The 23,197-nt window shown below is 47.9% G+C and overlaps 1 protein-coding gene across 1 annotated transcript in view; it reads left to right on the top strand.

Moving 5' to 3' along the window:
- STIL (STIL centriolar assembly protein) overlaps window positions 1–22,226 on the top strand; it is a 43,327-nt gene extending 21,101 nt beyond the window's left edge. The window contains exons 12-17 of the mRNA XM_044300803.1: window positions 219–1,196; window positions 10,729–10,882; window positions 14,642–14,867; window positions 15,262–15,400; window positions 16,930–17,156; window positions 20,297–22,226. Of these exons, the coding sequence (XP_044156738.1) occupies window positions 219–1,196; window positions 10,729–10,882; window positions 14,642–14,867; window positions 15,262–15,400; window positions 16,930–17,156; window positions 20,297–21,095 (2,523 nt within the window). The 3' untranslated portion in view covers window positions 21,096–22,226. The remainder of the gene's footprint in view (window positions 1–218; window positions 1,197–10,728; window positions 10,883–14,641; window positions 14,868–15,261; window positions 15,401–16,929; window positions 17,157–20,296) is intronic.
- Window positions 22,227–23,197: the final 971 nt, after the last annotated feature.

Genomic DNA, 23,197 nt, shown 5'->3' on the forward strand with positions numbered 1-23,197 from the left:
CCGATGCCCTTATATTGCAGACCTGATGTTTGCAATCCACAATACGGGCATGGCCAGGCAACGGATGTGTGCATGAGCCCTAAGGCTGTATTACGCCGACTGACTTTTCGGGCAATAACAGTTAATTTTTCACATGGAAAATATGCGCAGCGTGTGGGTTAGACTTGTAAAAATCTCATTCACTTTGCAGGTAGCGCTAATGTGTGTTCTTCATACAGGCAACTACAATCCATCCTTGTGTGCCAGAACTCTCTTTGGTATTTGGAAGTGTTGTAGAACCAAGACCTGAAGCTCAACATAATAGTAAGAAACTTGCACCATTATCCTCAACACCGAAAACTGTCAGTCAAGTCCTGAGCGCATCATGTCAAAATGGTGACCAACCTGGGAAGGAATCCTCTACAAAGCCATTGCTCATGGCCTTTAAAAATTCTAAGAGCCAAGCAACAAAGCCATGCAAAGTCCGAACAACTGCATCCAATGAGCCAAGTCTTCTCCAGAATGCAAGAGGGCAAGCTAGAAGAAATTCCACATCCTCTTCATCCTCGTCTTCTCTGTCCACGCCACGTACCGGCTCTTCCCCTGATACATCAGTTCATCAGGTCAGAGGTTCAGCCAACCTTGATCTGAGCTGTAACATTAGTGGATCCTGCCACAAACAACCAGTGATGACGCCGGCTCATATTTCCAGGCAATCGCCTCTATTGCAATCTCCAACCCACAATGTGAATTTTCCTCTTCCGCAAAGGAAACTTTCTGAAATGCCCAAACCAACTCCTAACTATGCTCCTTGCCATCCAACCAATGTTTGTAACTGTTGCCACAATATTGCCCCAGCAAAATGCCACACTGCAAGTTCTTGGCCAGTGATGAACGGTTGTATCAACCATTGTGGCGCGGAGAGCCCATCAGACGCTTATCCAAACATAAGCTGTCCAGCAGTGTGCTGCAACGCGGTGTGCGTCAACAATTGCCAAAGGAGTACCTCCAGGGCAGGGAGCTGCTCGTCACCGGTAGAAAATGTGATGTCACCGGGCAGGAGGGATTCTTTGCCAATCAATGTGTGCAGTCCTCGTTCATGCCAGCATAGTACAACTCCAGCAATGTCTGCAACTAATGGGATGTTGGGGTTGTCTTCTGAAGCCTACCACCTTCTAGCCGAACAGGACAGGCAACTGAAGCTCCTTCAAACTCAGGTTGGTTGGCTAACTTACCTTATATACCTACTAAGCTATAATTATACTTGCCTATAAATATCTTATATTAAATATTTAATTTTTTTATATATTTTTTTCTCGTGATGGATTTTAAGGCTAAATGCACACTATCAGGATTGTGTGCGGTCATGTGCATTGTATTCTATGACAATTAGAAATTCTCAATGCACACGATGCAGATTTTTTTCCACGCGGATTTTGACATGCGTTGCGGATTTTAAAATCTGCAGCATTTCAATTTATTTTTCCTGACTGGATTTTCTTCATTTACTTGGGATTGACCGCACAGATTTGCCTGCGAACACCTGCGGATTCTCTGCACATGAATCTTGTGCATGTACCCAGGGTCATGTGCATGTACTCTGTGCATATAATCTGTGTGCATGTAATCTGTGTGCATGTACCCTAAAGGGGTATCCCAGGATTTTAATATTGATGGCCTATCGTAGGGATAGGCCATCAATGTCTGGGAGCCTGACACCCTGCACCCCCACTGATCAGCGGTTTCGAGGAGCTCTGGTGCCAGAAGATGGTGCTGGAAATACGCAGCGCCGTCCATTGTGAAGTGCAAAGAGCTGGTTGCTACTAGGGATCGACCGATTATAGTTTCTACCGATATTCAGTATTTTGCCCGTTATCTGTATCGGCATCTATTTTGCCGATATTCCGATAACGTATTGGGAACACAGATCGCGCTGCTCTCAGCGTTCTCCGTGTTCCCTCAGCTGCACAGGGGAGAAGGAAGCAGTGTCTCTCTCCCTCCCCCTGTGCTACCGCCAATGACAGGAAGGAGGACAAGAGAGGGGGAGGGGCTGTGGCAACTGCGCCACCAATGAAGAGAACTCTCTCATGAATTCATATACAGGAGGCGGGAGCTGCAGAATCACATAGCCGGCTCCTGACCTCTGACAAGTAGCTGCGATCCGCGGCACCTGAAGGGTTAACTACTGTGGATCGCAGCTACCTCTCATAGAGGTCGGGAGCAGGGACAGTGTGAGCTCATATTCACCCTTATAGAGCTCTATCAGGGTGAATAGGACAAGGGTTCTAGTCCCCAAGGGGGCTAAAAGTTAGTAAAAAATAAACACCAAAATATTAAGCATAAATGAAGAAAAGATTTACAAAAAAAAAACAAAAAACTACCCATTAACAATGAACATATTAATTTCTCGCCCACAGACCTTGGGTATAGCTCAGCTAAGTACAGACACTAAGTAAAACTGTTAAGCCCCTCCTCCATCAGCTATACCCTCAGCCTGGAGATAGAGGCTACCAGTTTTAGCTTAGTGTCCAAGGAGGCAAGACACTCCCTGCTACTGCAGGGCTGTTTTCTCCTTGTTGTTTTTACTTTTCCTTCTAATTTTGTTATTTTATTTTTTCCTAGGGATACCAGAGACGCATTAGACCTCTCTGCTCTCCCGGGGTTGAGCTGCGCCAGTGCCAACTTATCTGCACTGCTGCCTCCCCCACAGAAGCAATAGGAGGATCTGGGCAGCAATGGCTCCCCTACATCCCGCCAGCTAGGGGGTCGCCCGCACGCCAAGCCCCTCTTCCAGCTTCCTGCCACTGCGGTGCCAGTGGCTGAAGGGGCGACCCTGCTGGAAAGGACTGAGGGTGAAGACGTCGGACGGTGAGATGGCTATTCCAGCCCATACCCCGTCCCTATCTGCAGCATCTACCCCTCTGGGTAAGGGGGGCACCCGTGGTCGCTCATTCTGAGCGCTCATCTGCAGGACAATGCAGCACAGCAGCATCCTCAGCACCCCCACGCCGTTCCCCCCCACGCTGCTATCTTTCTCCCCCCCCCCCTCTCCCCCTCATTCGGGGCTGACTCCATTTTTCTCTTCTCTCTCTCTCCCCCTTCCCGCCGCCGCCCGCTCCGTTCCGAGAACGGGGGGCGGGGCTTAGCGGTCCTGGTAGGGGCGGGGCTTACGCGCATGCATCATTTTGGGGGCGGAGCTATGTTCTCCTTCACAGGAGACATTTCAAGCGCTGGAGGGGGCGGAGCTTGTTCCCCGCGCTTTCTGCTGAGGTTTCCCGCGCTTCCTCACTCCTGACAGGAAGCTGGGACACGGTGGGGGACTCTAACCTCCTGTGTACATCGCTCGGCTTCTGTGGGCGCTCTCTGCTGCTCACTGCTGTTCACTGCTTCTCTGCTGCTGCTGATCTGGGCCATCTCCTGACGTTCTTCTGAGGCACTGGTAGGACAGTTAACCCTCTCCTAACCCTCCTGGTCATAGCTGCTATAACCCTTTGTGGTCTCTATATTAGAGTACAACCACACTTCAGCATGTCAGATCCCACAGGTGCCCCCAAACCCTGGTACCATGCCTGTACCGCCTGTAAGGAACTTTTTCCGCGTGGGCAATCTGAGCCGCATTGCCTTGCATGTCAGGCCCCGGTGCAGGGCCCGCTTCCCGCTGCGCCCCCCGGTGCCTCTGAACCCCCTGACTGGGCTAGGTCTCTGTCTCAGGCGGTGGAAAGCCTTACACACGTAGTGGGCCGTCTCGTGGATAGACCGCCTCTCCCGCAGGCTGCCACAATCCCTGTCGCACCCGCTGGGACTACCGTTTCTGCCGCCCCCACTGGTTCCCTGCCTCCCAGCGAATCTTCCAGGGCCGGGCATACTCAGAAACGTTCAAGGGTTGAGCACACATCTTCTCCAGATGCTTCGCTCTCTCCGCCATGCGTGCGAGCTCAGTCAAGTCTATCCTCTCAAAGGGATACGCTTTCTGAGGGAGAACTGGCGGATTCGGACGTGGACATGGACTCAGAGCTTTCGTCCAAATTGGCATCCGCGGTGGGGCATCTTGTCACTAGCATCCGTGATACCTTTCAGCTACACGATGACCCCCCCCAGCTCTGAACAGGCCGGCGTGTCCTTTCTCCGCCCCAAACAGGCCTCCAAGGTTTTTCCCATACACGCTGATTTTTCTTCTGTGGTATCCAAGGCTTGGACTCGGCCTAACGTCCGCTTTATTACACCCAAAAAGCTGGACATTTGTTATCCCTTTCCAGCGGATTCTGTGACCACGTGGACATCCCCGCCTAAGGTTGATCCTCCCGTGGCTCGCCTGTCCAAAAGCACTACTATTCCTGTACAGGACGGATCTTCCCTCCAGTCTGTTGAGGACCGTCGTACGGAATCCCTCTCCAAGGCCATATTTACTGCCTCTGGTTCGGCCCTTAGACTGGTCTTTGCCTCCGCCTGGGTTGGCAAAGCGGTCTCTGAATGGGGTTTGCAACTGGAACGGGAGTTAGGGTCGGACGTCCCTGTTCAGGACCTCCGTTCCTTAGCCCAACTAATTGTTCAGGCCGGAAAATTCGTCTGTGAGGCCTCCCTTGATGCGGGTGCCCTCATTGCCCGTTCCTCTGCCCTGGCAGTTTCTGTCAGGAGGGAACTCTGGCTGAAGGTTTGGGCGGCGGACGCCGCTTCCAAACGCTCTTTGGCCGGCCTACCATTCACGGGTTCCCGCCTGTTCGGAACCCGTCTGGACGAACTTATATCAGAGGCCACGGGTGGGAAGAGTACTCACCTCCCCCAGTCCAGGCCAATGGGCGCCCCCCGTGGTCGCGCTGGTTCGTCCCGTTTTCGGTCCTTTCGCAAGCCCACCGGGTCTAGACCCGCGGCCAGTTCTTCTTCCTCTGGCCCAGCCCAGGATAGACGCAAGAAGCCGTTTTTTCGGACGCAACCTACCTGGCGCAAGTCCCAGCCTGCACGGGCTCCCACAGGCCAGCAGCCCTCTGCCTGAAGGTGCGCCCCCACCCACCCGGGTGGGGGGCCGCCTTCTCCTATTCAGGAACGTATGGCGGGCCCACATCTCAGACGCATGGGCGCTCGAGATTGTATCTTGCGGATACAAAATCGAATTTGCGTCCATTCCGCCAGACCGTTTCTTCCGATCCCGTCCTCCGCGAGATCCCGTACGAGTGGCCGCCTTCTTCGCGGCTATTCACTCTCTAATGGACAAGGGTGTCGTCGCCCCCGTGCCTCCGACGGAAAGGTTCAGGGGGTTCTACTCGAACCTCTTTGTGGTTCCCAAGAAGGAAGGCTCAGTGCGTCCGATCTTGGACCTAAAACGCCTGAACCGTTTTCTCAGACTGCAGAGATTCCGGATGGAGTCTCTCAGGTCCGCAGTGGCCTCCCTGGAAAGAGGGGATTTCATGGCCTCAATCGACATTCAGGATGCATACCTCCACGTTCCGGTTGCTCCATGTCATCACCGCTTCCTGCGCTTCGCGGTGGGGGACGATCACTTCCAATTCGTCGCCCTTCCCTTTGGTCTGGCGACGGCTCCTCGAGTGTTCACCAAGGTCCTGGCCCCTGTCTTGGCCCTTCTACGTTCAAGAAGTGTTTTTCTTCTCCCATACTTGGACGACATCCTGGTCAAGGCACCCTCCTTCTCTCAGACATCCCGCAGTGTGGAACTCACTCTGGAGACCCTGACGCGGTTCGGTTGGATTATCAACTACCCCAAATCTTCCCTTACCCCCTCCAGACGGCTGATCTTCCTGGGGATGCTCCTGGATACAGAGTTGGCGGAGGTCCGCCTTCCGTCGGACAAGCGTCTGGCCCTTCGCGGGTCGGTTCGCAGTCTCCTCCATCATCACCGCCCTTCCCTCAGATCCAGCATGCGGTTGTTGGGAAAGATGGTTGCCTGTTTCGAAGCGGTGCCGTTCGCACAATTCCGATCCCGCACCTTTCAGAGGGCAATTCTGTCGGCCTGGGACAAATCACCGAGGAGTCTGGACAGGACCTTTCTTCTGCCTCCCCTGGCTCGGGCTTCCCTCGGCTGGTGGTTGCATATCCCTCTAAGGGGGAAGTCCTTCCTTCCACTGAACTGGCTGGTGATTACCACAGATGCCAGCTTACGGGGGTGGGGGGGGGGGGTTTTCCCTCCCCGGTCCGTCCAGGGCGTTTGGTCTCTATCGGAGTCCAGACTTCCAATCAATATTCTGGAACTGAGGGCGATTCTTCTGTCCCTCAGACACTGGACCCATCTGCTGAGGGGCCACCCTGTTCGGATCCAATCGGACAATGCCACGGCTGTGGCATACATAAACCATCAGGGAGGCACTCGCAGCGCTGCAGCGATGCAAGAGGTGTTCGAAGCCCTTTGTCTTCGCTGGGGTCGCCCCGACGTGGACCTCATGGCCTCCAAATTCAACCACAAGGTCCCCCTATACCTGGCCAGGGCACGGGACCCGAAGGCATACGGCGCCGACGCGCTCGTCCTTCCGTGGCGCGAATTCTCCCTTCTGTACGTCTTTCCTCCTTTTCCCCTCCTGCCACGGGTTCTTCGGAGGATCGCGGCAGAGGGCGTCCCCGCGATTCTAATCGCCCCGGATTGGCCCCGCCGGTCTTGGTACACCGACCTAATGTTGCTGTTGGCAGACGCACCGTGGCCACTGCCCTCCAGGGAAGACCTTCTCTCTCAGGGACCGATCTTCCACGAGCATTTAGGCTCGCTACGTTTGACGGCGTGGCTATTGAGACCGCCGTCTTAACGCGAGGGGGTTTCTCCGCGGACGTAGTCCGCACCATGATCCGTGCTCGTAAGCCCGTATCCTCTAGGATCTACTATCGGGTTTGGAGGTCCTATCTGGGGTTCTGTGAGTCCCGGAGCATCCCACCTCTCCGGTTTTCTCTTCCCACAATCCTGTCCTTCCTCCAGTCGGGTCTGGACCTGGGGCTGTGCCTCAGTTCTCTGAAGGGTCAGATTTCGGCGCTGTCTATTCTTCTCCAGCGTCCCCTGGCCCCTCTAGGGCCAATTAAGACCTTCTTACAAGGGGTGGCTCACTCTGCTCCGCCGTACCGCCCTCCAGTTCCTTCCTGGGACCTGAATGTGGTGCTCTCGGCGCTCCAATCAGCCCCCTTCGAGCCTTTACTGGAGGTCTCCCTTCGCCTTCTGTCCTGCAAGGTCATCTTTCTTGTGGCCGTCACGTCTCTCCGACGGGTGTCGGAGTTAGCGGCTCTTTCTTGCTCCGAACCTTTCCTGATCTTCCACCAGGATAAGGTTGTGCTTCGGCCTGTCCCGACTTTCCTGCCAAAGGTGGTCTCCGCCTTTCACATCAATGAGGACATCGTCCTTCCGTCGCTCTGTCCCTCTCCTTCCCACCCCAGAGAACGGGAACTGCACCGTCTGGATGTGGTCAGGGCGTTGAGGATTTACTTGGAGGTCACCGGGTCCTTTCGGCGCACGGACTCCGTTTGTGGTTCCGGAGGGTTCGCGCAAAGGGTTGGCTATTGCCCGTTTCATTAAACTGGCGGTGTCTGAGGCTTATCGAGCCAAGGGCAGACCTCCGCCTTTCGGCATCACTGCTCATTCCACCAGAGCAGTCGGAGCTTCCTGGGCGCAGAGGCATCGGGCCTCGGCTGAACAGTTGTGCAAAGCAGCCACTTTGTCCTCTCTGCACACTTTCACAAAGTTCTATAGGGTGCATACGCATGCATCAGCGGATGCTGCTTTGGGCCGCCTGGTTTTGCAGGCAGCGGTTTCCTGATGCTCTGGTGGTGTTCCGCCTTGGGTTTGTGGTCCCTCCCTTCTTGGACTGCTCTTGAACGTCCCAAGGTCTGTGTCCCCCAAGGAAAATGGGCGAGAAAAGGAGATTTTTGTATAACTTACCAGTTAAATCTCTTTCTCGCTCTTCCTTGGGGGACACAGACCTTGGGTATAGCTCAGCTCCCTAGGAGGCGTGACACTAAGTAAAACTGTTAAGCCCCTCCTCCATCAGCTATACCCTCAGCCTGGAGATAGAGGCTACCAGTTGCGTGTCCAAGTAGTGAAAGGATAACAACCAATAACGGAAACAACCAGCCAGCAACCCAGCCAGACCATAACCCTGTAACCAAACACAGAAGGGTGGGTGCTGTGTCCCCCAAGGAAGAGCGAGAAAGAGATTTAACTGGTAAGTTATACAAAAATCTCCTTTTTTCAACAGATTTGTGTATTTATTTATTTTTTTTCTTTCAAAAGTGAAAATTCCCAGAATATCGGTATAAATTATCGGCCTGAAAGTTCACAAATTATTGGTGTCGGCCCTAAAAATTCAATATCGGTCGATCCCTAGTTGCTACATCTTTTAGGCTACTTTCACACTAGCATTTTTACTCGATCTATCGTGGATCAGCAAAAAAAAAAAAAAAAAAACGCTTCCGTTCAGATAATACAACCGCCTGCATCCGTTATGAACGAATCCGGTTGTATCATCTTTAAAATGGCCAAGACGGATCAGTCGTGAACTCCATTGAAAGTCAATGGGGAATGAATCAGTTTTCTATTGTGTTAGAGAAAACGGATCCGTCCCCATTGACTTACATTGTGTGTCAGGACAGATCAGTCTTGCTCCGCACCAAATCTCAAAAAGAAAAACGCTGCAACCATAAGGAACGGAATGCATTCTGTTTTGTTCAGTTTAGTTTTGTCCCTGTTGACAACCGGGATAAAACGGAAGCGTTTCCCCCCCGCTATTGAGATCCTATGACAGATCTCAATAGCGGAAAGGGAAAGCGCAGATGTGAAAGTAGCCTTACTTCCATAGACTCGTGTGTTGCGTGCGTCTATGACTCCTTTTAAACGCCTCTGAGAAGGGTCATACAACTCCACAAAACAGGACATGCTTTGTTTTGACATTACCTTCATGTCCATTCACAAAATACAGCTATCGCTTAGTAGCAGGTTATTAGAAATAAGCCATAGAGATGTGCAATCTTGTAAGGATTATTGGCGCTATTCAGACATTGTGGTTGACAACCGCTTTTATTAAAACGCATTACTGGAAGTTGCAGTGCGGGTGTTGACTGCACAGTTTTTAGGATGCCTACACATTTATCCGTCTCAGATCTCCTCAAGCATGAAGCGGAAAACCTCTGAAAGGGCCTGGCCCTGAGTTTTCTGTGGGATCGGGCACATCCATCCGGTGATGCTGGATGCCAAATATTGCCGGACAGAAAAATGCTGCATGCAGTGGATTTTTGTCCATCGCTATCCGTGTATAGACCACAGATCTGTGCATTGAAGTGCCAGTTGTGTCCGGCTCCCGGCCTAAAATACCTGACTGGACACAACTTATACATGTGGAGGTGGCCTTACAGATGAAAGGCCTACGTTTTACGTGAATCGCCTGTTAAAACCACGGGGTCGATAACTGAATTTCGAATCCATAGAAAAGCCGCATGCAATTTCCGGAGGTGGTTCTAAACCCCAGCATGTGAACGTGTACCCTACCGCGTTAGTAAACTGCTTCCTACTATCATAGGAGTTTCAGCTTAAAGACACTAAGGGGCACATTTATTAAGACCGGCATTTTAGACGCTGCTATTAATAAAGCCCTAAGCTGGCGGTGGATGCGCCAAAGTTTTAAAGAGCTACCGGCCTCTCCATAACTTTGGCGCATCCAGCGCCAGTTCTAAATGTAAGACCGCTTCCTTGCTGTCACCTAAACCAGGCTTAGAAAATGGTGAATGAGATGGGCCTGCTGACCCTTCCCCGCTCACACCACTCCCACCATTTAAGACCTGACGTGAGCAAGGAGAAGTCTCAGATGGGGGAGCAACTAGCCGTTGTGCCATCATCTGCACCTGAAATACGCCTAATATAGGCATATTTCTAGTTAATACCAGCAAAATTATACCAGATCAACCTCCCTTCATCTTGTCCTTTTTCCTTTTGATCCTGTTTTGTCTCGTTAAGGGTCCATTCACACGTCTGTATGTGTTTTGCGGATCCTCATAGAAAATGCCTTTTCTTGTCCGCCATTGCGGACAAGAATAGGACATGTTCTATCTTTTTGAGGGACGGAATGTGGATGTGGACAGCACGTTCCGGCCCCATTGAAAATGAATGGGTCTGCACCCATTCCGCAAAATTGCAGAACGGATGTGGACCCATTTTGCAGACGTGTGAATGGACCCTAACTGAGAAAGAAATGTGATCCAGGAGCTCAGACATGACCCCCCTCCTCCTCCTCACCATACTTTGTTGCACTGTAAGGCTCCATTCACACGTCCGCAATTTCGTTCCGCCTTTGGCAGAATGGAATTGCGGACCCATTCATTCCTATGGGAAATTGCGGACAAAAACAGGCTTGTTCTATTAGTGCCAGCAATGTGCGGTCCGCAAAATGCTGTACGCACATTGCTGCTTTCCGTGTTTTGCGGCTCTGTGGATCCGCAAAACATGTTGCGGACGTCTGAATGGAGCCCAAGACAACTGCCTGCAGCAGGAGCCTCCCCCTCTCCCCTATGTGCAGTAGGACAAGAAAATGTTTCCCCAGCTGAAAATGAAATGATTGACAGTAATCCCTTGTACCCTCTGCAGCTTTTCAAAAAAAAAAATTTTTTTTCGGGAACATGCAGAAAATCCTCCAGACGGACAAACAGTTGGGACAGGGATATCTGCCGCATCGTTCCTTTCTAGGTTTTGTCTTTTATTCTGCTGATCCTTGGCACGACCCGTGTCATTTTCTTTGGAATGGTCCTAACCTGTATGTGAACTTGTCTACTTTGTAGATTCAGCGCTTGTTAGAAGCCCAGAATAATTGCAAGGAGGTCGGCTCCTCACAGAACGTGTCTTCTGCACCGAAAGTGGCAGAATCTGTGGCCACTGAAACAAAGGAATCTGAGCACGCCGCAAAATCCAGCGTCAGCATTGCCGTCGGTACAGGTACAGTTTATGCTCATCCCAAGTATTTGTGTTTATCTGTAGAGCGCTATCTTGTTAGTAATGACATATCAGGTGTTTTGGACATTGGGTGTGAGGTTACTGAGACCCCACAGATGTGCTTAGCTTCTGTAGCTCAGATGTGCTTTTTTGCTCTCCTGGGAGAAACGGGGTAAGTAGTTTATGGGCCATAGACTTTCTGTGAGCTTGTGCACCGCTTATAGGGGTTATCCCATCTGAACGTTTGACATATCGATGGGATATGCCATAAATATCTGATAGGTGCAGGTCCTACCTCTTGGACCCACTCCTATCTCAAGAAAAGGGCCCTGCCATAAATTAAGTATAAACTGCGCATGCGCAGTTTTCTCTATTCACATCTGAGACTTAGAATGGGTTCACATCAGTGTTATGGATTCTGTTTTTGTTTTCAGTTATAACATGGTTGGGCTCCATTCACACGTCCGCAAGTGTTGTCCGCACCCGTTCCACAATTGTATGGAACGGGTGCTGACCCATTCATTCTCTATGGGGACGGAATGTGCACTATGTGCTCTCTGCAGCCGCATGTTTGGAGCGTGGCCCCAATCTTCTGGTCCGCAGCTCTGGGGGAAAAAAATAAAGCATGCCCTATTCTTGTCCGCAATTGCGGACAAGAATAGTTATTTCTCTGGGGGTGCCAGCCGGGTGTATTGCGGATCCGCAATGCACTACGGACGTGTGAATGGACCCTTATAAACTGAAAATAACAGAATCCATAAGATGGAAGTCAAAACGAAAGCTTTTAAGAGGCATTCTGTTTTGATCCACCATAATAAAAGTCTATGGGAATCCTAACAGATCCGTCTGGTTCCTGTTATGCAAGACGGAAAAGGAAGTCCTGTCAACGGGGCTTTTTTTTTTTCTGTTATGCATAACGGAAACCAGACTGATCCGTTATGCTTGCCTATAGACTTCTATTATGACGGAAAGCAAAACGGAATGCCTTTTTAAAGGCTTCCGTTTTGACTTCCGTCTTAGGGATTCAGTTATTTTCCATTTTATAACCATGTTATAGCTGAAAACGGAAACCATAACGCTAGTGTGAACCCACCCTTAAAAAAATAATATTAACTGAATTATTTCGACTTCCTTTTGACTTTCTGTGAGTGGAGGGGCGGCCGCACATGTGCCTTGTCATCTCCATTTAGTGCTTTTAGGGACTTTTGAAAATAGCTGGACACACGTGCACAGCGTACTCTCTATTCATGGCAGGGCCCGATCAGTCAGATCCTATCAATAGGCTATGAATGTCCAGATGAGAATACCCCTTTACCTTTTCCAGGTGAAACTTAAAAACCATTTGAAGCCAAAGGGCTTCAGCTGAGCCGTTCTACCCCCAAACCAGTCTAACTTTCTTCAGTCACTGTGAAATGTTAAACCTTGATGTAAAAATGAATGCGTATTTATAGTGCAAGGAAATAATCGAGGCTGCACAACAAGATGGACGGGAAAACTGGGCCAGTTGCTCTCAGAAATACATCCTTAATTGTAAAAGGACAGAAGATTTACTCTTGAAATTGTCAATTTTTTGGTATTGCCTGGCAATTTGTGCAGTCGCTATGAACACTTTTTTTTTTTTTTTTTTTTTTTTTTTTTTTTTAAATTGGTGAAAATTATTGGCATAAGCGGTGTGGCCAGTGGGGGGCAGTATAAGGCTGTGAATTGTCTTATACTCTGCTTGAGCAGTCTAGTGTGAAGAAGCTGTGGAACTTATACTCTCAGCATGCAACTAGCAAATAAAGACTATTACCAAGGCGTCCTGCCCTGTGGAACAACATGTTGCTTATACAGTGCATTCGTTTCATGTCTTATGTCAAAATTTTCCCTCATCAATCTGCACTCAATACCCCATAAGGAAAAAGTGAAAGCAAAATGTATTGAAAATTAAAATCTGGCACTGACATAAGTATTCAGCCCCTTTACTCAGGACTTAGTTGCAGCCCCTTTTGGCAGTGGTGCTGCCACCACCATTGGGATGGTATTGGGCAGGTGATGAGCAGGGCTTTGTTTCCTCCAAATTGGCACTTAGGGCTCTTTCACACGAACAGGTGCCGTGCGGGTAATCCGAGAGCCAAGCCCCGCTCTGGACAGCAGAGACGCGGAGCATTAACATGACTGATAACGCTCCGTGCCTCTCTGAGATCTTTTTACTACAAAATCACAGTGAGATAAAGTGGTCACCGTCATTTTGTAGTAAAAAGATCACAGAGAGGCACGGAGCGTTATCAGTCATGTTAATGCTCCGTGCCTCTGCTGTCCGGAGCGGGGCTTGGCTCTCTTTCACGCAGCGGATTACCCGCACGGGATCCCCTCATGTGAAAGAGCCCCTAGAATTGAGACCAATACCAGACCAGAGAGTCTTGTTTCTCACAAGTCCTTTAGATGCTCTAACGCAGGGATCAGCAACCTTCGGCACTCCAGCTGTGGTGAAACTACAACTCCCAGCATGCACACTTGCTTAGCTATTTTCAGAACTCCCATAAAAGTGAATTGGCATGCTGGGAGTCGTAGTTTCAACACATCTGGCGTGCCGAAGGTTGCTGACCGCTGCAACGTAAAGTCCAGGCAGCTTCCATGTGTATTTTACCGAGGCGAGGCTTCTTTCTGTCCACTCTGCCATGAAGCCCAGATTGGTGGAGGCTGCTGCAATGGCCAACTTTCTGGAAGTTTCTCTCGTTTGTACACAACCAGAGTCACCATTGGGTTCTTGGTCATCTCTTACCAACGCCCTTCTCCCCTGATTACTTAGTTTGGGTCGGCCAGCTCTAGGAAAAGTTCTGGTTGTTCCAAACTACTTCCATTTGGAGGCCACTGTGCTCTTGGGAACGTTCAGTGCAGCAGAATTTTTTTGTTTCCTTCTCTTGTGCTTCCACACCGTCCTGTCTCTGAACTCTACAGGCAGTTCTGTTCTCCTCATGGCTTGGATTTGCGCTGATATACATTGTAAGCTGCGAGACCTTATGTAGAGAGGTGTATCTTTCCAGATCAACTGACTTCACAGCTAAATGTCAAGTGTCACAGGAAAGGGTCTGAATACTTATGTTTTTGCAAAAAAATTTATTTTATTTTTTTTCCACAAAAATGTTCTAAAAATCAGTTTTTCACATTCTCATTATGTGGTATTGAGTGCAGAATGATGGGGGGGGGGGGGGGGGGGGGGCTACAATTTGCAATACAATCAAGATAGTAATGTTGGGCTCAGTTCACATTGGTGTTGTGGCTTTTGTTTACTGGGCATTCACACACGGCAGAGATGACCGCAGCAGTTCCATTCATGTGACTGGGCCTTGCGGAGATCAATGTGCTTGCTGCTAGAACAGCCCCATTCACATGAATGGAACTGAATTTTAATTGCAGAAATTTCTGTAATAAATCTGCTGTGTGTGAATTCACAGCATTGCGCCAGGTCTCTCTCATGGCACACAACATCAGACCCCATTGGGTCTATCAGGTTCTGTCTTTTTGACGGAAGCAAATAGTACTGCATGCATGGAATCCGATGTGAACAGGAACGTAGAATAAGTCTACGACTTAAAAAAGCCATAACAGAACTGACACACGTGGTCTCGCCCAAGCCGTGGCTTTTGTTTGCAACCCATTAGACCTGAGCCCTGGTGTATTAATCCTACTGTAAACCATGGAGCGGCAGGCTGCAGTGTTGTATGTGATCTGCACAGTATCTGTTGGCCTCATTGCATTGTGTGCTACATCTAACCTTAGGTGCAAGCCTGTTTTGGAACACCCCTCCATGTCCTGAGGAAGAGGAGACTATGGACAAACAGGATGAGTCTGACCTTTGCAACGAACTGAGCGCGGCTGTGAACAATGAGCAAGATGCAAGCCTCACCACCATCGCTTCCTCCTTACAGGCTGTAGACATCTACAGCTTTGCAGAAAGCAGTCAGCTGACAGACTGCGGCGAGCACTCTCCTGCTGCACCAGTGCCGTGAGTAGCCTCTGCTAGCAATGCAAACCCAGATCTAGCCTCCACTACTATGCACATTACTACTTGTTCATCCCCCCCACTTCCATTTAGTCCATTTTTTATAGATGTGCCATTTATCAATCGTGTGATAAATTTGCCACATATTACGCCCAAAACACAAACTGATTTCTTGTGCTAAATTATAAATGTTATTTATTTATTTTTTGTATATTGCTTTTCCTGTTACTTAGATGTTCTTAGTTATCATGCATGCTATGCTATTCTATGCCCCCCCCCCCCCTCCCATGGGTAGATGGTTTCTAAAAGCATGCCTAAAGCTTGTATCAGAGCTCCTTTCATGAATATTAAGGTTTCATGTAGGTAAACTGAATAATTGTGCTTGATTTCATTTCAGTGTTTGCAGCACAAGAAATGAATCCCGTTCTCCTCACCCGGAGTATGATGGCAGATTGTCCGGTAATGCCAGCCTGGGAACGTCGGGGAACCCAGGTGCTGGGGATCTGCCCCCAGAAAAGTTTTACAAGGACTTACTGGTAAGTTTGACTGGTGTCATCTAGTAATGGCGCTACCGTGTTTTGTAATGAGGAAAACGATAAAACCATCTACATGTGGATGGATGAAATAACAGGTTACACTCTGCCCTGTAATCCAGCGCAATACTCTGATGGATCCCTTATGGAGGGAGTTATGTCTGTGGGTATTATATATAATCTCCCAAAAAACTAAAGGAATCCAGCTCAAAGCAAAAATGGGGGAAATCTTTTTTTCAGCGGTTAAAAACTTCCAGTACAGGATGTAATGTTGCATTGCATCCTGTACTTGGAAGTGTTTACCGCTGAAATAATTTTGCTTTAGTTTTTTGGGATTTTCGTTGGAACAGCAAAGCCCAGGGGCTGTTGTCCGTGAGAGCTGCAGGTTTATTTTTATTTTCTAATTTTGCACCTAAATATATATATTATATATATATATATATATATATATATATATATATATATATATATATATATATATATATATATAATAATCTATCTATCTTATCAGTTCCTGATGCTTGTCCTCTCATCCCTTACTAATCATGTCTTACCTTTAACTAACTTTGTCCTTGTATGGCTTCCATGTTTTTTCTTAGAGCACTTGTTTTTTTTGCTGCAGTTTTTGTGGCATTTTCTAGTGGTGTGTGTGCCCTGCTTTTCATATTTTTCCTAGACCTTCATGTAACAGCTGGACCTGGTGTGTCTACCGCAAAAAAAGGCACTAAATAGTGCAAGAAAAAGCCAACAAAAAACTGTGTAAAAGCACCTTAAGGTGCTGAAAGAAACTTGATGTCAAATCTGCTTCAGGATTCTTCATGGTTATTTAGGATGCCGGTTTAATTTATTTTTATTTATATTCTTTTGATGAGATTTTCATTCTGCTCATTTCAGTGGAAGCTATAGCCACGTCAGGAATGGTCCCACTTTTTTCCCCCTGCGGTATGGTCTTTAAAACCGCAAATGTGGGAAAAAAGAGAGATATATCTATCTATCTATCTATCTATCTATCTATCTATCTATCTATCTATCTCTATCAAGTAGTTTTCCCATTTAATTCGAGATGAATTGCAAGCCTTTTCGGTGTGAAATCTGCACCAAAATTCGCATACAAACTGTGGGAACACACTCTATTACGGTGGTTTTTTTTTGTTCTGTTTTTAAATATAAATTCCTACATTTTTACAAGTCCTATGGGAACATGCATGGATAAATGGTGTGTGTGTGTGTGTATAGCATCCTGCATTGTTAAATAGACAGTTCCTGACAGTTTTCTTCTTTCATCTTTAAACCACAGGAGAAATGCAAAAAAAATATGCAACCACCCTACCTAGTGGTAGTTTGTGTCTTTTTAGATTATTAAATTTCTTGCACATTGCAACAGAAATCTGGAGTCTTGGATTTCAGCATGACCACATTAACACTATTAGGAGTATTCGATTTTATCAGAGCAGCTTCGCAGCCACAAGTCACAGTCGCCCTCATCTATTTTGTAAATGTAAAATAGTAAATTTTTTATTTTTTCCTTTCAGAGTCAGGTTAACCATTTATTGAGGAGCTCAACGAGTGAGGATTCTAGTGGAAATGAGTCCAGAACCTGTGAGAAATCCAGTGACTATGTGCCACCCAGGGCAAGCCATAACGACCAGGACGGCGTCCTGAAGGCCACGCTGAAACAGCTGAAGTCACTAGGAGTGAACATTGAACAAGAAACCTCAGACATGAAGCTGAACAAGTCCGATACGTCCGATAATGCCTGGTAATGTCCCAGTTTGCTATAATGCAGATGCAGCCGGCTTAGTGCTCGGGCAATGCAATCCCTAGTCTATACTTTGTGTAGTGGTGCTGATTCTAAAAACAATTGACTACTATATAGCTGTCGGCAAAAGAAACGGGAGGTGATGTTTACTGGTTAAAAGTCGTCATGTCAGTCACGTTATGTGAAATATGCACATCTTTATATCTGAGGTCAAAATGGTTTCACTCCTATGCACAAATAACAGGGGTTAACGGTTTATCATATTCGATTACCCTGGGTTTTAGTTACGGTACTTTGTTGTATAGCCCAGATTTATGCAGCCGTACATTGCTCAATGGCTTGTTTTGTAAAAAAAAATAATGTATAAATCCCTCCATTGAAAAGCAGCATTGGCTGTGCTTTTTATTATGGTATATGATGCTGGGACTAGGTCACAAAGACCCTCCAACTTGGATGGATTTTTTTTTATTTTTTTTGCGACTCATGGCCTCATTGTAACACCACTGACCATCACTGCAAGTCATGCGACACATGTCACTGTGTAGCCGAACCCTAAATCTGGAAATACGCTTGCATTTTTTTTTATTTTTTATTATTTTTTATTATTTTTTTTTTACCCCAAGTCAGTAATAGATCCAGTAGAAAGTAGAAGTAGGCATCATTCCATTATATTTCCCGTTCATTTTGGATCTATTCCTGCAAGAAGCACTGTAGAACTGAATGGTTTTTAAACAGTTAAAGGGGGTTGTCCTGGCTACAGATATTGATGACCTTTCCTCAGGATCGGTCTTTAATATCTGATCGAGCTTCCATCACGCCAGCCGATCAACTGCTTGAAGTGGCCGTGTGACTGCTGTGCCCTGTAGAGTTAACAGTGGCCTGCTGTCTAGTGGCGGTGCAGTGTAATTACAGCTGTTCGTCCCATTCTTGTGACCACAAGAGCAAGCTGTAGTGACACTGCACCGCCACTACAATCTAGACAACATGCATGTAATCGCTGAAGAGGTTGCAGTTCTCGTAAGAGCGCCAAAGCCCCTTTGATCAGCTGACTGGCAGGGGTGCTGGGAGTTGAACGCCGCAGATCTGACGTTTATGACCAGACATCCCTTTTTAAATGACCAGGATTTTGTCTGCAGTCATTTTCTTGTACGTCGGCCTATACATGTGGGCTTTAGAGCAAATAACTAATGCCTTTACGTGAATGACATTAGGATCTATAACACACATTAACTAGGGATCGACCGATATATCGGTTTTACCGATATTAGCGTCCGATATTCAGGATTTTGAACGTTATCGGTATCTGCATCTATTTTGCCGATATACCGATAACGTATGGGGAACAAGGATCGCACTGCTGACAGCGTTCTGTGTTCCCCCCCCTGTGGTGCTGCTGGCGCTGCCACCAATGAGAGGAGGGAGGACAAGACAAGAATTAAAATAACTCTCATGAATTCATATACAGGAGGCAGGAGCTGGCTGCAGAATCACATAGCCGGCTCCCGACCTCTGTGCGTCCCCCCAAACCCCAGTATTGAGACATTGGTGGCAGTGGCCACAGGGTCCCCTCCTCCTTAGTGGCAATTCCGATCGGAGCCCCAGCAGTGTAAGCCTGGGGCTCCGATCGGTTACCATGGCAGCCAGGATGCTATTGAAGTCCTGGCTGCCATAGTCGGCTCCCTGCTGCTGTGTGCACAGGGCAGCAGGGACAGTGTGAGGTCCTATTCACCCTGACAAAGATCTATCAGGGTGAATAAGACAAGGGTTCTAGTCCCTAAGGGGGCTAAAAGTTAGTAAAAAAGATTTCCCAACAAAAAAAATGCACGTTAACGCAAAAAAATGTTTTTGCTGAATATCTGTATAAATTATCGGCTATCGGCCTGAACGTTCACAGATTATCGGTATCGGCTCTAAAAAAAAAATCAATATCTGTCGATCCCTAACATTAACCCGTCCCCGACTGCCTTACGCACATGTATGTCGGTGGGCTTGCAGCAGGCTCCATAGCTGCCAGGTGCCTACTGTTTTAGACAGCAGGCACCTGGGGCTAATGTATGCGATCAACAATGACGTTGATCGCACACATTTACCCCTGAGATGCGTGTTGTTGTTTTTTTTGTTTTTTTTTAGAGCTGATACCGATAACCTGTGAATTTTCAGGCCGATAACCTATACCGATATTCTGTGCATTTTCATTTTTGAAAAGAAGAAAAAAATTTCTGTTACGGCGTTCACCACATAGGAGATAAAAAATTTTTTTTTTTAAATTTGAATAGTTTGAACTTTTTGGACATGGCAATATGTGATATGTATTTATTGTTTTATATGTAAAATTGGGAAAGGGGATGATTTATACTTAATATTTTGGTGTGTTTATTTTTTCTTTTTTTCTTTTTATTTAACTATTTCCCCCCCTTGGGGGCTAGTACCTGGGATCATTTGTCCTATTCACCCTAGTAGAGCTCTATCGGGGTGAATAGGACCTCACACTCTCCCTGCTGCCCTGGGCATAGTACACACAGCAGCAGGGAGGTTACCATGGCAGCCAGGGCTTCAGTAGCGTGTTGGCTGCCATGGTAACAGATTGGAGCCCCAGGATTACATTTCTGGGGCTCCGATCAGAAGCTGCCATTGCCACCAATGAAGAGGGGACCCTGTGGCCACTGCCACCAATGACTTTAATACTGGGGGGTGGGGGGGGCGTACTGCGCCACTAATGATGACGTTTAATACAGGAGGCGGGTGTGTCGGCGCAGAATCACATAGCCGGCACCCTGCCTCCGACTGGTAGCTGCGATCAGCGGCAACAGTTAACACCTCAGGCACCTGAGGGGTTAACTGCCGCTGATTGCAGCTTCCTGTCATATAGGCTGGACACCGCCTCCTGTATTTCTATTAAACGTCAATTATTGGTGGCGCAGTGCGCCCGCCCCTCGCCTCGTATGGCTATATGAAGGGTGGGTGGGAGTTATGGCTTTAGGAAAAACACTAAATAGAAAACTTGAAAAATCGCCCTGGTCATCAAGGGGTTAAAGATCCAGCCGTCCAGATTTCCAGTGGGTCTTAAGAGTGTACTACGATAGCTATAGACCCTGACAGTAATTGTATGTCTTCCTTACAATGCGCTTTTCTTCCTGCAGTGTCCTCTCCTCCATCAACCCAGAAGCGCTCATCCCAAGACTGAACTACATGTCCTTTACCAACATCGGCTTAAGCGGTTTCATCCCCAATGGAGTTGACTTGAGCATGGAAGCGAACGCCATCGCCTTAAAGTATCTGAGCGAGTCTCAGCTGACGCAGCTCTCTCTGACTCACGCAAGCAAGAACAAAGCGCTGGATTCCTTCTCTCTTCACAACCTGTTTCCTGGGAGCGGGGAGAAGAGCATGGTCGGCCTCAGCGTAATCTCTCTCAACAACATGTCTTTCGCCACTAAGAAGTACCTGAAGCGTTATAACCTGATAGAGAGCAACGACAGCAGCGACGACGAGGCGGACTCCTCAGAAAACCACTGTGCAAGTGACAGCCACGTGGAGAGGAACCAGAGGATGTCCCCTCACCAGTCCTTAAGTAAAGAGCTTCTGGATTTTATCTCTGAACCTAAAGTGAACTTGAGAATCGCAGACAAAACGCCTCAAGAACTTGGTCATAACGAAGAGGTGAATACCTTAAGGAACATCACCAATGAGATCTCTGCAAAGGTTGTCCATGGAGTGCAAGCATCTGACGAGACCTCTCTGAGGTTCTTCAAAGATCTCAACCCCAAGGCCAAGCTGACCTCAGGAAAAGGCCAATTCACTGCACACCCGGAAAAGGAGAATGGAAGAAACTCCCCCCTATTCCATGCAAGGGAGTCTGCTAAAAAATCCACAGGCCCTGGCGGCTCCACAGGGGACATCCTAGATGTGAACAGACTCCGCCAGCTCCCAAAACTATTCTGAGCAATTACCAGATCTACTGAATGGCTGGTGACTGCAGATATTCCTTCCTATGGAAGTACACGACCTGCAGACTGGGGGGCCATTCGCTGAGCGCACATCTTCAGCGCGGCTTTATTGTATCAGAACTTAACTCTTTTGTGTTCCCAGTGCATAACGACAGGTTCTATAATATGACGGGTCTGAAGCAAATTAATTGACTCTATTGTCATTACATCCTGAAGCGGTATCGGGGCTCATGCGCACGAACGTGTGCCCACCGTTTGTGGACCCGTTCACTTGAATGGGGTTCTCGATTCACACTGTCTGTGGGCTGTAGAACTACCAATCCGTGCCTCTGTTCCGCATTGTATCTCCTGGATTGCACACCCATTAACTTGAACGGGTCCGCCCGGTGCCCCGTATATTGCAGACCCGCTATTTGCAGGCCGCAATACGGGCACAGGCAGACAATGGTCATGTGCATGAGCCCTTAGAGTATCTCCGGGTTTCCCTAGTCTGGGTAATATTTTACAGGAACCTCATCCATGGCTTGGACAATGTGTAACACCAAGCTGTCAATTTATTTCAAAATTTCTGGTGGGAATAACAGAGGAACAGCACAACTCATGAGAACTTATTAGAACTTAGACGAGAAGTATTTACTGAGAAATGTCTGCTGACATGTTTTTTGAGCCATCGGATACCGCAGTTAATAGCAGAGCTTTTGACTTTGACCCGGTGTTAAAAAGCTAAATCTTAATTTTTAAATTTGGGTGGAATATTTCAAGGATCCAGACTGTGATTCATTTTACTTTTATATTTGATTTTATGAGAGTTTTGGAAGAAATGGCCCCCCTCCCCCCAGTCTGTATCCACAAGCTGATATTGCCATTGTTCCACTATCCGGAAGGCTGGGGGAGCGTGTCCTCGGATTATGTGGCTGGAACACGTAATATTTCCAGTTATCTATTCTTGATGCTGTGCTCGCGTTTTGCACTTGTCTTTGGCGTGTCGTTGTTTGTGTGTGACTGAAACTTTTATCCAGATGGCGATATCTTTTTGTATCAGAGTCCATTTTCTATTTAAATTCAGTTTTTTTATATTTGTGAAATATTTTATATTTTTTAATAAAGGTCAGCTAATTTTTACCTATCGGCCGATTGCTCTTGCTGGATGCTGCACCCCGCAGATCCCTTTGCGCCTTCCCTGCTTTGTGGGTGTTATGGCTGGTGTTTCGTAAATCTGCCGCTGTGTATTGAATGGGGAACTGGCGTCATGGGTTGTTTCCCATTAGTAATGGACGCATGGGAGGGCCACTGCTATCATTCTTTGTTCTAGGGCAGGGGTGGACAAACTGCAGCTTTCCAGCTGTTGTAAAACTACAAATCCCAGTATGCCTACAGCGGGGCATGATGGGAGTTGTAGTTTTAAAACAGCTGGAGAGCCACAGTTTGCCCATCCATGTTCTAGGGCTCTGTGTATTTGGCTGTAGCATTTACATGGCATTTTCTCATTGTTATGGGGGGTGGGTTGCATCACTCATTGTGGATCGTGAGACCACTGCTCCTGACCTAGAGGCCAAAAGTCTGGGATGGCCAACCTCAGGCTCTCCAGCAGTTGCAAAACTACAACTTCCAGCATGCCCAGACTGCCTACAGCAGGGCATGGTGGGAGTTTAACTACGACCGCTGGAGAGCCGCAGGTTGGCCATCCATGCCATTTGGGTACTGATACGGAATTTGGTTTTTAGGACGTCGCTGTCAAGGGGTGGATTGTCTGCAGGTAGAATTTCTGGCGCTGCAAAATCTGCAATGAATCAGTGGAAACATTAGCACGTGTTAAATGCAGGTGTGCCCCTCGGGTTTCACCCTATTCATTTAAAATCCACACTGTCAATTTCCACAGCATTTTTTTTTTTTTTTTACTGCAGTATGTGGATGGGATTTTGTAAAATAGCACCCACTTTGCTAGAACTGTAATACGCTGTGGATTTTCTACCTCCAGTTTTGCCCTGGAAAATCTGCACCATATGTTGGGGGGGGGGGGGAGAACAACCCTAAGGCCCCCTGCACACATTGCAGAATATGCACTTTTTTTTCTGCGTGTGGAATAACCGCAGCGTA

Source organism: Bufo gargarizans, chromosome 7, assembly GCF_014858855.1.
Source record: "Bufo gargarizans isolate SCDJY-AF-19 chromosome 7, ASM1485885v1, whole genome shotgun sequence".
NCBI lineage: Eukaryota > Metazoa > Chordata > Amphibia > Anura > Bufonidae > Bufo > Bufo gargarizans.